The sequence below is a fragment of the Ips typographus genome, linkage group LG1, assembly GCF_016097725.1.
Source record: "Ips typographus isolate SLU linkage group LG1, UJ_Ityp_2.0, whole genome shotgun sequence".
Lineage (NCBI taxonomy): Eukaryota > Metazoa > Arthropoda > Insecta > Coleoptera > Curculionidae > Ips > Ips typographus.
Window position 1 is genome coordinate 2,800,089 of NC_138422.1, and position 17,812 is coordinate 2,817,900.

A 17,812-nucleotide genomic window follows, 5' to 3' on the forward strand; every position below is an offset into this window, starting at 1 on the left:
TCATAAATTGACGTTTGACAGACCCAGTCGCCAATCCAAACATGGCGACCGTTTTATGATGTTGGTTCGATGTTGTATTAAAAAGTTTGTTTTATTTTTTTTACGATGTCCAGTACCCCGTCCGGCCGTCGAAATGGGGCCCAAAAGATACGTTTAACCAGTAAGTACACCTCTAACTGTCTATTGCACCCCGTGTCCACTTCACATGTACGAGATTGTTTATTTAAAACTTTAAATAACCCCGTCAAACAATATGGCCTCAATCAAGGGACCTCCCAAGTATTAATTCATGATGTAACTGATGCTAATTACACGTTTTTGTTGCAGTACTTTGCGCTAGGAATTTGGTCCGGAAGGATTTATTTCGTAAGTGGTCTCAATTTTCATGTTTTCAGTGACCTTCACCTCATAGAATATGGCCATTGGTTCTAAGATGATTCTGTGAAATTTTAGGGCTTCCTGATCCTTTCGCCAAGATAACAGTGGACGGAAACGGTCAGTGTCACTCCACAGAAACTGTGAAGAACACTCTGGACCCCAAATGGAACTCACACTATGATTTGTACATAGGAAAAAATGATAGTATTACCATATCAGTATGGAACCATCGAAAGGTGCAAAAGAGGCAAGGAAGTGGGTTCTTGGGCTGTGTTCGTATTGTCAATTCATTGATTCAGAGGCTTAAGGATACTGGATGTAAGTATTTTTGCTCAGTTTTAAGTGTTATTGGATTGCAAAATTTTCTCTTATTTTATCAATTTATAGAAACTATTACTCCTATTAGTTGCTAATTGCTCATTAAATTAATTTTTCAACCATAACAGGGAAAGTATTGTGTGCTTGTTATTTAATTTCTGGTGTACTTTATGAAAGTGTAATATTCCTACTTTTGTGTAAATTGCAGCAAAAAAATGCTTGTAATATCTTTATTTAGATCTCCTTGAAATAGGATAATTAGTTTTTACAGTCTTTAAAAGTAATTAAGCAGTAAATTTAAAACTGCAAGTTAAACATTGTGTAAGTTCACTACCTTTGTTATTCTATCACCAAGGTCATTTAACAAGAAAAAAACTATGTTTTTTCCTCTTTCAGACCAATGTCTTGACTTGTGTAAAGCCTCACAAGATGACAGTGAACCAGTTAAAGGCCAAATAATCATATCATTACTGTCCAGAGATGGGCCCTGTGGTGGCACTCCTCTGGCAATTGTTAGCCCATTGGGTGACATCAGAGGACCCTTAAATGGCCCTTCAAATGAAAATGGTCACCTGGAAATAACAAATAATAGTGAAAGCACTGATGAAGTGCTGCCTTCAGGCTGGGAGGAACGCCGAGCGTCTAACGGTCGCCCTTACTTTGTTAACCATTTGACCAAGTCTACACAATGGGTGAGACCACAGGCCAATGGAAAAGGAATCATTATGGGCAAACTACGACCTGCTAATATTAATAATGAGAATGGTGGCAATATTAATAATAATTCAGTTAGTGATATGAGGTAAGTTTCTTTACAGATATTTTCTTCAAACATTCAGACAATTTTTTGTGTCATCATAATGAATCAGTTTTTCCACCTGGTTCAAAATAAAAGTCATTTGAAATGAACAGCAATTTTAGTGCATTTTATAACTTAATCCACTTTAGCTCTGATTTATTGACAAAGCTTTATAATAATCCCATGATTTCCATGAAATAAGTTTCATTATTCAGCAGTTTTAATCAATATTGATGTCATACAAATTGGTTATTAACTTGTAATTTACAATCTTATCAAGACGGCTCAGGTCAAAGTTTAAAAAAAATCCGGTAGGGTGGTAGAAAATCTTGTATATTAGTTTGTCTATTTGTTTACCTGTGGAAAAATTAGAATTTGGTATCACTAAAACCCTAATAGATGGTATCTAAGATAAAGTGACAGCAGTTTCCATACACTTGACAATTGAACAAAACGCCTCAGGTCTGGAGTTAATCTATTTTAGTGTTTAAAATAATAGGCTGTATATCGCAACTTGTTGTTGTCTAATACTTATTGTACTGATTTTTGCTTAGATTTCATCCTTTCACGTCTTTATGCCTGGTTGGTTTTCTGTCCTATGTCTTGTTTATTGTCCCTCTGTCTTCTAGGCAATTAATCTACTGGGGCTCTCTATGTAAACATATCAGAAACACAGTGGCCATAGGAGGGTAAATTCCACAATACACTCATACCACAATAAATGTTTTCTATTTGTTTACATTTATTTCCTAAGCAGGTACTTACTTTAGTTTCAGACAAATCAGGAAGTTAAAAGATTTTTTTATATTCTGTCTAATAGCCTTTGTTAGATAAAGACTTATGTGCTTGCTAAGCTCAGAAACTTCTAAAACCAAGTAGGACTCAGTCTCTAATAAAAGGATTTAACTGTCAATTTTCATGCATTCTTTTGCTTTGGCCTTTAATGACTTAACCCCCAAAATGATCTAAAAAAATATTTTTTACTTTCTTTGGCACTATATTTTAAGTTTTATGTAGGTTAAGTCAATAGGATTTTATGACTTTTTGAAAAGTTGTGAGTTCATTATCATGATCATCACAATCATATTTTGAAGACGAATGTCCGTTTAATTTCGATAAAAAAAAGTGACCTTAAAAGATGATAACGTCATGGCAACTGTAATTTTGAAAAACAATAAAGTTACTAAAAGATAGTTAGAGAATAGGCAGTTTGAAAAGAGCATTATATTTAATAGAATACTACTATTTACATGTTCTCTGTAGTATAATATTTGGCCAATAAATTTGACAGCGTGGCTTATAGTCAATAACACTATATTGTTATAACTGTTATAATTATTGAAGCTCATCCAGCAGTGATTTGAAATTGCAGAACAGTTATACTTTGTAGTTCAAGAAAGTCCCAAATTTGACATTTGCGACGCTAAGTAACACTTCAATATGTTTCTTACGCACCTGACTTGAGCTGTCAACTGTCATAACTGGAATATGCGGATTATATTTAAATGAATTTTTTTGAAAAATCTCATTGCAAGTAGTAATTATGGCTCCTTAGAGTTAAATTTAACAGTTGTGACATTAACAGAGATGTTTTTTTACGTCACCTGACAGCTGTGACGCGAAATTACCAATCCAAAATAGTTTTACCGCCTAGATAAATCATACTGAACATTGTATTTATAGTGCTATGGACAAAATTTGACGTAACGTTACGTGTTCTTAACGTCAGAATTGACAAATTTGCAACTCACAGGGTAATTCCTCAAATAAACACATTTATTTGGCATTTTATACTTTTGATAGTTATTACAGCTGTCACGTGACGTAAGTAAAGTATTCCTTAATGCCCCAACTGTCAATGTTGAATCCATGGAGCTGTAAAGACTACTTACAGTGTGGTTCCTCCAAGAAACACATTTCTTTGTCAGTTTGTAATTAAAAAGTAGTCTAATGAATGGATTTACAACAATCTGGAGAACTGTTTAGTGTGTTTATTCTAAAGAACTATTAGACTTTAACTTATTTTTTAACTCATTCTCCATGGAATACTTGACACCTTCTGTTTACTCTATCATTTTATGATCAACAATTTTGGAAAATGATTATTTATTATTAAAGAATCCAATTTCTGGTGTTTTGGGTGGTTTATTCAGTCACAAAACCACTTTTTTGCTTTTAGACACAGTGTTTAGTTACTTTTATGTCATGTAAACTTTCTGTGTACTTTAAATTGAGTTTGTCATTTGCAGAAATGAGGAACACACCAACAATAACAATCAAGTTACTATGAGTCTGCCTCTCAGTCCGGGAACGAGTACATCCTTGACTTCTCCAGCTGCAACTCCAACTGGGAGTGTAGCGGTGCCACCTCTATCAGAATCCAGGCCTATTATAACCCCTCCCTCAGTGCAGTCCCCAGTTTCCCCATCTACCCCACACAGTTCCATGGCTGTTTCCGCGGCATTAAGTGAGTTCATGTTCTTGATGTTATTCGGGGAGGTTTTAATCTAGTTGAATCAGGTTCAGCTTCCACGACGGCGGTTACGAATGGTTCAACGAACGTTGCCACGCCCCAACGTCCGCCGAATCGTGAACGTCGTCCGCGTAACGCAGAAGAGCGTCGCGACGGTAGTGGCCGTAGAAGAGCAGCTCGAAATCGAAACTCGGTGCTCACGGCGCAAGTCGCCGCCGCAGTGGGACAACTGCCCGCCAACGGTAGCAACGTTGCAACATCGAAACTAGATCTGCCACCCGGTTACGAACTCAGAACGACCCAACAAGGACAAGTCTACTTCTTTCATATCCCGACCGGCGTGTCTACGTGGCATGATCCCAGAATACCGAAAGATCTCACCCCGTTGAGTTTGGCGTTGGACCATTTGGGGCCGTTGCCCTCTGGCTGGGAAATGCGACAAACGTCGTCGGGGCGAGTTTATTTCGTGGACCACAACAGCCGCACTACACAGTTTACAGATCCTCGCCTTAACTCGCAAATACTCAACAATATATTGAAGCGGGTGGTCCCGCCGCCGTCTAGTCAACCGCCTGCCCAAGCCAGCCCTGTTGTAGTCGCTTCCCCTGCCCCCACGTCGCCCAGCAGACCTCCACCCATAAATAATGGGGCAGCACCCCAAAATCCGACTGCTATTGTCCCAAGACCGCGAGTGTATGAAGATCTACCTCAGGTAAGTTTTTTATTATTAACATTTTATTTATTTTCTTTTCATTCAATCAGTGATATTACTGATGAATTGAAGATAGAATCCATTAACAAGACAAGACAATTCCAATAACTAACTCAAATGTAGCTAAAACTTTTGTTAATGGTCCAGATTCAAGGGATCTCTTCTTCTTTCGGTGCCGTGCCTGTCTTCAGGCGTGCGCCATCTCCATGACAATTTGGTTGAATTGGTCTCTATCTGTTGCTACTCGGAATAGTTGTTCTACTCCCAGTCCGGTTCAGTTTCTAATATTTTGCAGCCAGGATAGCTTTTTGCAACCTATCCATCTTCTGCCTTCAACCTTTCCCTGAATAATCAGGCGAGGGATGTGATATTTATCACCTCGCATTATATGCCCGAAATAACTGACCTTTCTTGTTTTTATGGTGTTCAGGAGTTTTCGATCCTTATTCAGCTGTCCGAGTACTTCTTCATTACTGGTATGTGCAGTCCACGGGATCTTGAGGATTCTTCGATAGCATCACATTTCAAACGCTTCTATTTTAACCATGATGTCAACTTTAAGCGTCCATGTTTCACATCCGTACAAAAAAATGCTCTATACGTAACAGCGGAGTGTTCTTAACCGCGTCTGAACTGTGAGGTTTCTATTAGTGAGAGTTGGTTTCCATTTGCTGAATGCCCTATGTGCCATTTCAATTCTCGCTCTTACCTCTTCGTCGCACGTCATGTCATTGTTCAGCCAGCAAAGGGATGATTAGGGGGATTAAGGGATTAATATTGAACTTGCTATGGAATCTTGCTTTATTATTCATGTTTTTCAACTATTCGGTTTAGAGAGACTAACTTTTCATTATTTAATTCTGGCTGAGGATATACTTGTATGAATTTGTTCCATTAAGGAGGTCAAACATGCAACTAAACCCTGAGAATATAGAAAAACAATTCAAAATTTCATTACACATACACAAGCAGTCACTTAAAAATGCCCAATCTCCTAATAGTGCCAAAAACGTTTTGCACAATAACTGCACCTCACTTTTGTCCAGCTGTCTTTCATTTTGTTGTATTGAAACAGGGTAATTTCTATAAAATGCGTTGCCAGATACTTGAAGTAAGTACCTACCAAAGTGTTGTATGTAAGTTATTGTCGTTATATTGTTATTTTTACCTACAAAAAATGTGAATAAAGAAGTTTCATATTTTCCACATTTAAAAATGCTAAAAATATTATTCTATTTCTAAATTCTGGAAAATGTTTTTACTTTTTTTTTTTAAATTTGATAATAATTTACATTATCTAGGTCTTCATTTGTTTCTTCCTATTTTCAAATTTTAGAAAAAGAGCCCTAGGAAATATACAGGGTGGTCCAGTTTTAAATGTCAATAATTCACCAATCCATAGCCAATTAAAAAATAAGTTGACATTCATTATGTCATTTTCCTGAAAAGTGCTTCCTAAGGAAAATAAAGTCCTTCAAATTTCTGTTTAAAAAATCGTTTTTTTTTGTCATAACTGTCAGACCGTTGGAGCAATATTGATCAACTTTGGAACAAGCACTTTATTACACGTTATTACGGTCAAAGACCCAAAACTAAGTTTTTGCATTTTTCATAATTTGAAGACAAATTTCAATATTTTAGTCTTGAAAATAGTCTTAGATGCAGGACTTAATATTAGATTCATGAAAATTGTCTTGAAAACGAACTTTTCGTGCTTTTTACTTTGCTTTTCATTTTCTTCGAATTCTGGACTATTTTTAGTGCTTCAAAACTGCTTTCAGCTTGGAAAATCGAGTTTCAAGACTATCTTCACCAAGTTATTGACATAGCAAACTTAAAAAACAATTTTTACATTCTTCATAGACTTAAAATGGCATTCCAAGCTTTGTCACTATTAAATCGACTTCTAGACACGTCAGTGCTAAAAATGCGGGTATTTCTTAATAAACTAGACGGTTTTTAGTGTTTTAAGGCTGTTTTCAGTGCCTCAAATCGAGTTTCAAGACTATCTTTACAAAGTTTTTGACTTATCAGGCCTAAAAGCCAGTGTGTCCACTGACCATAGTCTTGAAAATGTTATTTCAAGCTTCTTCACTATTAGATTGACTTGTACACTCATATGTGCAATAAATTGTAGCATCTCTAAGAAATTTAGACTGTTTTTAGTGCTTTTTAAGACTGAAAAATCGAGTTTAAGACTATTTCCAAAAGTCAAGTTTCTTCAGTAATAAGTAAAAAATGTTGGTACCAAATGCTACAATAATAGTCTTGAGAACTAATTTTTAGAAATAAAATTGTCCGAAAATTTAATTTACTTCTAGACTTGTTGTCCAGTTCAGAAAATTGAGTTGTACACCAATTAAAGTCTTGAAAATACACTTTTGGACTCTCTTTAGTCCTAGTAAGGTCCGTTCTAGCATTAAAAGTCAACTTTTATACTATTTTTAGTAGTAAAAAATGAATTTCATGCACAATACAATCTTTGTCTTGATTTCCGGACTTTTTTTAGTTTTTTAGTTTCAGACACTCAACCAGGATGGCAGTCTGAGAAAGTGAATCATAAGACCATTCCTAGTAGTAAAAAGCAAGTTTTTAGACTATTCAGTACAAATTTGGACTTTCACAAGTCTTGAATGTTCAGTTTTAAACTATAAAACGATTTTTTAAATTGAAATTAGGAAGACTGTATCTTCCTTAGGAAACGTATTTCAGAAAAATGACACAATGCAAGTCAACTTATTTTTTGATTTGCTATTAAATGGTGAATTATTGTACATTATACACACTTAAAACTGGACCACACTGTATAAAAGTAAATCAACAACGGGTTTTTTTCTTGATAGTAGACATAATTTGTATGAGAAATTGCAGTTTGGTAACAACCTTTACAATAAGAAATTTGCAAATAAAGACTCTTGTTTAAACTTGATCATCATCTCATAGCGTTTGGCAGTGTTTGCTACAAGGTCTATTTTTTTTATTTTGCAGGGCCTTTTGAGTGAAAACGAGCATTTACCTAAATACCGAAGAGATTTAGTCGCCAAACTGAAGGTGCTTAGAGCGGAGTTAACCGCTTTACAACCCCAAAGTGGTCACTGCCGACTAGAAGTATCGAGAACTGAAGTGTTTGAAGAGAGTTACAGGTACTTACTGGTTTGTTATTACAATGTTTGGTTTGTTTATATGGGGTTTCTCCAACAGACTTATTATGAAAATGCGCCCTAAAGATATGCGCAAACGATTAATGGTCAAATTTCGAGGCGAAGAAGGCCTAGACTACGGAGGGGTGGCTCGTGAATGGCTCCACTTACTCTCCAGAGAAATGCTGAATCCTCAGTACGGACTATTTCAGTACAGTCGCGACGATCACTACACGCTACAAATCAATCCGGACTCGGCAGTGAATCCAGAACATTTATCCTACTTTCATTTTGTGGGTCGAATACTGGGCGTTGCCGTGTTCCACAATCATCAGCTCGAGGGTGGATTTACGTTGCCGTTCTACAAACAACTCTTGAACAAGCCGATCACGTTGCAAGATATCGAGGGAGTTGATCCGGAGTTGCACCGCAGTCTCACTTGGATGTTGTAAGTTTGTTTCCAATCAGGACAATTCGTTAATTATTATCATTGGGGATGTATAGGGAAAACAACATTGATGGCGTGCTGGATACGACGTTTTCGGTGGAGAACAATAGTTTTGGAGTGGTGAAGGTGCACGAGTTGAAACCAGGCGGGTCTTCTATCACCGTCACCGAAGACAATAAAAGGGAATACGTTAAGCTTTATGTTAATTACAGGTGAGTCAAGTGGTTTTCTTTGTCAGTTACCTTTTTCAGATCTCTGTCCATTACTGACAAATTTCTTTTGACCAATCCGTATATCAAGACTTTTTGAGTTACTAATGTCACATTTTAAAGAGATTTTCTTAAGCATTTCGAAATCTAACGTACAAAAACCGAGATAAAATTTTAAAAAAATGAACAGAGGGTTTTCCAAGGGTATATAAACTTTGGTTGATCATAAACTATGGCTTCTGCAAAGTTTAAACTTTCCAAGAATTGTTTTAAACTACCAGAAACCAGTAGGGCCACATTGAAAGTGTCAGAGACCTCTAAATGCTATTGACAACCTTCTAAAAAGTGCCTCCAAGACAGTTTTGAATGCGCCGAAGACTCTCGAAAATGCTACTCGAACTGCTACTGAGAACTTTCTGTTTTAAATTGCCAGAGGCCTCTAAATGCTATTGAGAACCCTCTAAAAAGTGCGAGAGTGTCTTAAACCTTTCCAGGGTTGTTTTAAATTGTCAGAGGTCTTTAGGACTTTTTTGAATCTGCCAAAGGCCTCTAAGTTCTACCGACCTTCTAAAAAGTGCCAGAGACCTACTAAATTTGGTGTAAAACTACGATTTTTTTCTTCACATACAGGGTGGTCCAGTTTTAAATGTGAATAATTCACCAATCCATAGCCAATTAAAAAATAAGTTGACATTCATTTGTCATTTTCCTGAAAAGTGCTTCCTAAGGAAAATACAGTCTTTCAAATTTCTGTTTAAAAAATCGGTTTTTTTGTCATAACTGTCAGACCGTTGGAACAAGCACTTTATTACACGTTATTACGGTCAAAGACCCAAAACTAACCCAACCCAACTTAAAAATTGTTTTGGAAACGAAAAATTCACTTAAGAGGTTTAAAAAATATTATTCTAGCCAGTTTTCATAGTTTCCAGACAAACTAAAAGACTTTAGGTTTGAAAATTGAATTAGAAAAGATAAAAATTTCAGAATCTTAAAAATTGTGTTTGTAACCAGTTTTCATGCAAATCGAGAGGCTATAATACTAAAAATTGACTTGTAGACATAAAAACTACTTTTTCAAGAATTTGTTACTACAAATTCATACATTTAAACCTTAAAAATTGACTTGAACCCCAAAATGTGACTGAACTAATGAAAAGTGACATCAGAAGCTTAAAATTTGCATTTGAAGTAAGTTTTCATAATTTGAAGACAAATTTCAATATTTTAGTCTTGAAAATAGTCTTAGATGTAGGACATTAACATTAGATTCATGAAAATTGTCTTGTAAACGAACTTTTCGTGCTTTTTACTTTGCTTTTCATTTTCTTCGAATTCTGGACTATTTTTAGGCTTCAAAACTGCTTTCAGCTTGGAAAATCGAGTTTCAAGACTATCTTCACCAAGTTATTGACACAGCAAACTTAAAAAACAATTTTCACATTCTTCATAGACTTAAAATGGCATTCCAAGCTTTGTCACTATTAAATCGACTTCTAGACACCTCAGTGCTAAAAATTCGGGTATTTCTTAATAAACTAGACTGTTTTTAGTGTTTTAAGGCTGTTTTCAGTGCCTCAAATGGAGTTTTAAGACTATCTTTACAAAGTTTTTGACTTATCAGGCCTAAAAACCAGTGTGTCCACTGACCATAGTCTTGAAAATGTTATTTCAAGCTTCTTCACTATTAAATTGACTTCTACACTCATAGGTGCAATAAATTGTAGCATCTCTAAAAAATTCAGACTGTTTTTAGTGCTTTTTAAGACTGAAAAATCGAGTTTAAGACTATTTCCAAAAGTCAAGTTTCTTCAGTAATAAAAGTAAAAAATGTTGGTACCAAATGCTACAATAATAGTCTTGAGAACTAATTTTTAGAAATAAAATAGTCCGAAAATTTAATTTACTTCTAAACTTGTTGTCCAGTCCAGAAAATTCAGTTGTACACCAATTAAAGTCTTGAAAATATATTTTTGGACTCTCTTTAGACCTAGTAAAGTCAGTTCTAGCATTAAAAGTCAACTGTATACTAAAATGTAAAAAATCACGTTTAACAACTTGTATTTTTGAGCGTATAGCCTTAAGTTTGAGTTTGCAATCAATTTTCAGATTTATGCGCGGTATAGAACAACAATTTCTGGCGCTCCAAAAAGGCTTTACCGAACTAATCCCACCCGCTTCTTTGAGACCTTTCGACGAGCGCGAACTAGAACTGGTGATTAGCGGAATAGGTAAGATTTATCCAAACAATGTTGCCAACTAATCTAACTCGTTTTTTTTAAATTTAACAACAGGATCAATCGACATAAACGATTGGCGAGCCCACACCCGTCTAAAGCACTGCACTCTCGAAACGCCGGTGGTGCAATGGTTCTGGCAAGCAGTGGAGTCCTATTCGGAGGAGATGCGCGCCAGGTTGCTTCAGTTCGTTACTGGAAGCTCGCGGGTACCGCTGCAGGGCTTTAAGGCGCTTCAAGGTGATTGATTCGTCTCACTAATCGAATGTGATCGTTTTCAAGACCGTGCGCGGGTTGTTTTGTCCAAGTAGGTAACACTGGAGCGGCCGGGCCCCGGTTGTTTACAATTCATTGCATCGAAGCGCCCCCTCAGAATTTGCCCAAAGCGCACACTTGCTTCAATCGGATCGACATACCCCCGTACGAGTCCTATCAGGTGTTGTACGAAAAGTTGACTCAGGCCGTCGAGGAGACTTGCGGCTTTGCCGTTGAATGATTTCAACTTCTGACCGAGGTAAGTAGTTTGATTGCGCTGATTTTTAGGTTTTTACTAAGGAAATAGACTTGGAAGTTTGAAAATTGATTCACAAACTTGAGAAGTGTCTTAAAAATTTCTTTTCTTCTTCTTTTACAAAAGAAATAGGCCAGGAAACTTAAAAATTGACTTACTAGCGTGAAAATTTACCTAAAACTTCAAAAAATGTTGTAGGATCGGAAATTTGACTTGAAAAGTCAGTTTTCAAATTTCTCGAAAACATTTTTAGGTTTTTACTAAGGAAATAGACTTGGAAACTTGAAAATTGATTCACAAACTTGAGAAATGCCCTAAAAATTGACTTACTAGCGTGAAAATTTACCTAAAACTTCAAAAAATGTTGTAGGATCGGAAATTTGACTTGAAAAGTCAGTTTTCAAATTTCTCGAAAACATTTTTAGGTTTTTACTAAGGAAATAGACTTGGAAACTTGAAAATTGATTCACAAACTTGAGAAATGCCCTAAAAATTGAGTTACTAGCGTGAAAATTTACCTAAAACTTCAAAAAATGTTGTAGGATCGGAAATTTGACTTGAAAAGTCAGTTTTCAAATTTCTCGCAAACATTTTTAGGTTTTTACTAAGGAAATAGACTTGGAAGCTTGAAAATTGATTCACAAACTTGAGAAATGCCCTAAAAATTTATTTTCTTCTTCTTTTACTAAAAAAATAGGCCAGGAAACTTAAAAATTGACTTACTAGCGTGAAAATTTACCTAAAACTTCAAAAAATGTTGTAGGATCGGAAATTTGACTTGAGAAGTCAGTTTTCAAATTTCTCGCAAACATTTTTAGGTTTTTACTAAGGAAATAGACTTGGAAACTTGAAAATTGATTCACAAACTTGAGAAATGCCCTAAAAATTTATTTTCTTCTTCTTTTACTAAAAAAATAGGCCAGGAAACTTAAAAATTGACTTACTAGCGTGAAAATTTACCTAAAACTTCAAAAAATGTTGTAGGATCGGAAATTTGACTTGAAAAGTCAGTTTTCAAATTTCTCGAAAACATTTTTAGATTTTTACTAAGGAAATAGACTTGGAAACTTGAAAATTGATTCACAAACTTGAGAAATGCCCTAAAAATTTATTTTCTTCTTTTACTAAAAAAATAGGCCAGCAAACTTAAAAATTGACTTATTAGCGTGAAAATTTACCTAAAACTTCAAAAAATGTTGTAGGATCGGAAATTTGACTTGAAAAGTCAGTTTTCAAATTTCTCGCAAACATTTTTAGGTTTTTACTAAGGAAATAGACTTGGAAACTTGAAAATTGATTCACAAACTTGAGAAATGCCCTAAAAATTTATTTTCTTCTTTTACTAAAAAAATAGGCCAGCAAACTTAAAAATTGACTTATTAGCGTGAAAATTTACCTAAAACTTCAAAAAATGTTGTAGGATCGGAAATTTGACTTGAAAAGTCAGTTTTCAAATTTCTCGCAAACATTTTTAGGTTTTTACTAAGGAAATAGACTTGGAAACTTGAAAATTGATTCACAAACTTGAGAAATGCCCTAAAAATTTATTTTCTTCTTCTTTTACTAAAAAAATAGGCCAGGAAACTTAAAAATTGACTTACTAGCGTGAAAATTTACCGAAAACTTCAAAAAATGTTGTAGGATCGGAAATTTGACTTGAAAAGTCAGTTTTCAAATTTCTCGCAAACATTTTTAGGTTTTTACTAAGGAAATAGACTTGGAAACTTGAAAATTGATTCACAAACTTGAGAAATGCCCTAAAAATTTATTTTCTTCTTCTTTTACTAAAAAAATAGGCCAGGAAACTTAAAAATTGACTTACTAGCGTGAAAATTTACCGAAAACTTCAAAAAATGTTGTAGGATCGGAAATTTGACTTGAAAAGTCAGTTTTCAAATTTCTCGCAAACATTTTTAGGTTTTTACTAAGGAAATAGACTTGGAAACTTGAAAATTGATTCACAAACTTGAGAAATGCCCTAAAAATTTATTTTCTTCTTCTTTTACTAAAAAAATAGGCCAGGAAACTTAAAAATTGACTTACTAGCGTGAAAATTTACCTAAAACTTAAAAAAATGTTGTAGGATCGGAAATTTGACTTGAAAAGTCAGTTTTCAAATTTCTCGAAAACATTTTTAGGTTTTTACTAAGGAAATAGACTTGGAAACTTGAAAATTGATTCACAAACTTGAGAAATGCCCTAAAAATTTATTTTCTTCTTCTTTTACTTAAAAAATAGGCCAGGAAACTTAAAAATTGACTTACTAGCGTGAAAATTTACCTAAAACTTCAAAAAATGTTGTAGGATCGGAAATTTGACTTGAAAAGTCAGTTTTCAAATTTATCGCAAACATTTTTAGGTTTTTACTAAGGAAATAGACTTGGAAGCTTGAAAATTGATTAACAAACTTGAGAAAAGCCCTAAAAATTTATTTTCTTCTTCTTTTACTAAAAAAATAGGCCAGGAAACTTAAAAATTGACTTACTAGCGTGAAAATTTACCTAAAACTTCAAAAAATGTTGTAGGATCGGAAATTTGACTTGAGAAGTCAGTTTTCAAATTTCTCGCAAACATTTTTAGGATTTTACTAAGGAAATAGACTAGGAAACTAGAAAATTGATTAAGAAACTTGAATATTAATCCAACAACTCAAAAAGTGACCTATAATTTCAAAATTGACTTAAATAGAGAGGCACACCAGGTACATAATGGGGTACAAAATGGGGTTTTCTATGATTTTCTTTTCTAAGAGTTGAGTGACGCCACACTGATGTAATTTGATATATTTTGAAGCATCACTAAATTCAATGATGGCTTGTTAATTAACGAAATGTCAAAGAGACAAAGGTCAAACTGAAAGCACAAACATCAACTTTTTGCGGAGTTGCCGGCTTGTGCCATATTTGGTTTGAATAGTTATACATAAAGGCAATTTTTCAAGCACTAAAAAGTTGCGAATTATCATAATTTGTTCTTCTTTCCGAATTATTTGATACGACAATCTTTTTATTGGCAGATGATGTTTGCTCAACGCGTTTTGAGCTGACACTCAAACGAAATTACACGCAACTAGAAGTTGTTTTCCTAATAATTGTGAATGAAGACTGTGTCCAGTGCCTTTCACGCATATTCACGCCGCCGTCTTAGTATTCGATTCACCATCAAGTGCCTCGTCTAGAGTTAGCAAAGTCCCACGTAAGTAAATAGATAAAAATGTCTGACGTATATGAAGAAGCAAACAATCAAACATGCGGTGCCTTTTCCCTGGAAAGGTAACGTGTTTTTGTTTTTGCAAACAGTGCAAATTTAGGTTTATTGTTTTCAATTAAACTGACAGAAAGGAGAGATTCACATTTACGCAACTACTAAGTTGTTTGTACAAATTTACCACCAGAAAACAATAATTCTAGTCAATTTCAGTGCTGCCAGTACTGATAAGTGACTGTAGTAAACTTGGTTTATCCAAGTATGAGCTTTGCTTAGACTAATACGCCGTGAAAATTACTTTAGTTGGCGTAAATCTGAACTCCTTTGATACCAGAAAACGCTCAAATGTTTACTAACAGAACTATCAAACTAAACATATCCAGGCAATTTGACCGTTGATTGTTGTTATATTTTAATTATTCATATGAATTTCACAGTTGAACTATTGTTATAGATAATTCTTATTGATAATGTTATTGCATCTAATATGGGGTAGGGCAAATCAAGGGTTAAGTTGGCCAATTCACCAAAAACCGTTACAGAACAATATTGATGGGTAATCGCATTTATTGAAGGACAATCCTGTATATTGCCCGTTGATTGTGCACAGCTTTATAACATTGTTTTACGGTTTATGTTGAAATGACTGACTAGAATACTCTACCCTGTATACAGGGTAGTCCACTTAAATAAATAACAAAAACAATAGCAGTAGAAAAGTTTCTATTATGGTTGTTATTGGATTCAATCCATGAAGTTTTTCCAGTTTAAGCGTCATTTCAGAGATGTATTTGTGTAAAAAGTTGCTGGTTCTGGATAAACGGTTTTTTGATACAAACATCTAATATTGATCCAACCACCATTTAACCAGATGGTGCTATTACATTTTAGAGATAAATACAGCAAGCAAATAATTCTCCGTAAAGTACCAATTCCAGTAACATTCATAATTAAATTACGACTTGGCAAAGAAACTAACTTTTATTGATATTACGTTATTAGTTTTATTATGTCTCATATAAAATTTCCTGGGACTCTAAAACAGATTAAATTTGTTTTTAAAACGATAAGAAACTGAATGAAAAAGTGGATTACTTTGTATAATGTTGAAGAAAAATTGTGATTTAATTTATAAGTTTGTAAATATTAAAAGATAAATATAAAGCACACTGAAAGCAATTTTAGCTGTTAACGCGCGGAAATCTACTGTTTAGTTCAGGAAAATGGATAATACTCTGTTATTGTGTAAATATTTTTTATAAGTATGTATACATAGATGGAAAAGCCTATTATTTAATTTTATTTACTTTATTATAAAAGCACCCATACAGAAGGATATGTTTTTGTTTATAATTGTATATTTCTGTATAGTAGATTATTTTACGATTTTCGTTGTACACATTTTTATTTTTCATATATTTTGTATGTACGCGGTTGCAGTGTCACGCCTGGAAACAGGTAGGCCTTGTATAGGCAAAAACTATTAAACACTAATAAATGCCTTATATCACCTTTTACCGTAAATTTATTTACCATTTCCCAGTGTCAATTTTAAAAAGGCAATTCCCTTTAATACTTTAGTTAGTTAAGTTATTATGGTTAGACTAACAGGAATAAGTTGTCTTAGAACAAGCGAAATCCAAAAAGTAATTAAGACTAGGCAAATTGAGCTACACTACTACTCGACGTTATCTGACTACAAAATACCAAAAATAGTAATTTTTCAGTGTGTGTAAAGTCAAACGTTATTTGTAGTACCAAAAGTGAATATTACCTTAACTGGGATTCAAAAAAAAAAGACACAAGCGACTAAAATAATAAATAATTTATAATTTTCTCCGTTGAAATAAATACAATAACCTAAAGCGCGCAATTTTGATTTTACATTCATACTTTTGCCGCGGCTACACAAAACATCTTTCGCAACCATCTACTTCTTACGTCACTACAATGGTTTATTTTAAATAATAAATACCTAAAACTAAGTTTAGTGAGTAGTCGAAAAAGAGGAAAACACAAAAAAGTCCAAAACCTCACTTGGTGAGTTGTTATTGGCACCGGACCTAAATAAATAACATAAATCGCTAATTTATACATGTGTATGCTACAAGTTACCGTCGAAAATTTCTGTTTGTTAATCAGATTTTGTTTTTTAACAATAAGCTGAAAGAGACTAGAACTTAAATGTGTAATGTTTGTATGGTAAGTTTAACTTAATCTAGGTACAGTTTTTAGAAGATATTCAGATATTTAGTAACTGTTAGGTACTTAAGAGATATTAGAACATGATTTATTTTCGAACCAGGGTTGATAAGCCTAATCAATGACAAACAATAAACTATACCCGTTGATACTGAAAAAAAAACATGACCCTTCTAGGAAGTGTTTTGAACCCAATTTTGTACGTACATTTCTGTGAAATCTTATCAAGATGATTGTTTGAGGGATTACAGAAAAAAAGATGAATCATGCTAAATATAATGAATTTGATAGTGTTTTATCCGCTGCTACTCAAATTAGCTCGAGCCAATATGGCTCACTTTGTACACTGCTTTAAGCCTTAAATGTCGCTGCACAACCCTTCTTCCCTTTTGATTTTTCTAAATGAGATTCTTGCTCCTATAGCGACGGGGAGAAGGGTGGTCACACCGATTAACAAGCAGAAATTACACAGCTAAAATTTGTTATTCTATCTAAAATTAATCTAGAGCGGGCTGACCCCCCCGTTGTTTGCGGGGGAGCACCCAAGGCCACTTTGCAAGCGGTTCTTTCCTCCACACGATCTTTTAATACAATAATATTAATTTCTTTTAACAATACTTTAGTGGTTCAGTAATATCTTTCCCCTCTCGGTATGTAAAGGTACCGAAATACAGTCTTTGGCGATTATTACCTAACTGGCTGACTGGGCTCGTCGATCATCATATCGTGTGAGCATACTCCCCCAGGTAGTCGATCAACGAGTTGGGCAGCTCGGTCAATTGTTTATGGGGCGGCACTAGGAACGCTATCCTCGGTTTGCCAGACGACTGTATGGCTTTGTGTATCGCTAGCCGGGCTAAGTGTTTCAAACTGGGCGGTTGGTCGCGTTTCCTCAACGGCCTTTCGATTCGGATTTGCGAGTACAACTTCCCCACGTTGTCCACCCACACTTCCAACTTTGGATCTGCAACCAAAAATACTTTGTAACCAACCAATCATTTGATTAATCAGTGTCAGTGTACGAAAATAAAGCAAATTTATTTATTTAATTTATAGAAAAGGTACATTTTTGTAGGGATGTTAAGTGTTTACCATTATAGTTAGTTTTAGTAGGATTGTATGTAGTTATTAAAAAAATTAACAGTATTACTTGATGAACTTCAAAGGAGGTGAAAAAG

At 34.5% G+C, this 17,812-nt stretch overlaps 2 protein-coding genes and 1 long non-coding RNA gene across 8 annotated transcripts in view; 1 reads left to right on the forward strand and 2 right to left on the reverse strand.

Annotated features, from left to right (window-relative positions):
* Window positions 1-3: 3 nt before the first annotated feature.
* Window positions 4-15,947, forward strand: Smurf (SMAD specific E3 ubiquitin protein ligase). 2 transcript variants are annotated; one of them, XM_081991618.1, is made up of 13 exons: window positions 4-160; window positions 328-366; window positions 454-696; window positions 1,093-1,498; window positions 3,745-3,962; window positions 4,016-4,680; window positions 7,669-7,823; window positions 7,882-8,268; window positions 8,325-8,480; window positions 10,587-10,708; window positions 10,772-10,954; window positions 11,023-11,228; window positions 14,242-15,947. In XM_081991618.1, the coding sequence occupies exons 1-12, from the start codon at window positions 106-108 to the stop codon at window positions 11,208-11,210; spliced, it is 2,817 nt and encodes a 938-aa protein (XP_081847744.1). In that variant the 5' UTR covers window positions 4-105; the 3' UTR covers window positions 11,211-11,228; window positions 14,242-15,947. The 2 variants fall into 2 exon arrangements, with proteins under 2 accessions (XP_081847744.1, XP_081847754.1); XM_081991628.1 differs by having other exon boundaries at window positions 11,026-11,228.
* Window positions 12,208-12,729, reverse strand: LOC145738017 (uncharacterized). Its single transcript, XR_014180558.1, has 3 exons — window positions 12,590-12,729; window positions 12,372-12,543; window positions 12,208-12,325 (listed from the first exon to the last, which is right to left on the reverse strand). It is a non-coding gene; the product is annotated as an uncharacterized LOC145738017 (long non-coding RNA).
* A 295-nt stretch (window positions 15,948-16,242) lies between the features above and the next one.
* Window positions 16,243-17,812, reverse strand: part of LOC145737677 (suppressor of cytokine signaling 2-like) — a 40,622-nt gene continuing 39,052 nt past the window's right edge. For all 5 annotated transcript variants that reach the window (XM_081992511.1, XM_081992480.1, XM_081992497.1 and 2 more), the window contains one exon: window positions 16,243-17,598. In XM_081992511.1, the coding sequence (XP_081848637.1) occupies window positions 17,354-17,598 (245 nt within the window). In that variant the 3' untranslated portion in view covers window positions 16,243-17,353. The remainder of the gene's footprint in view (window positions 17,599-17,812) is intronic.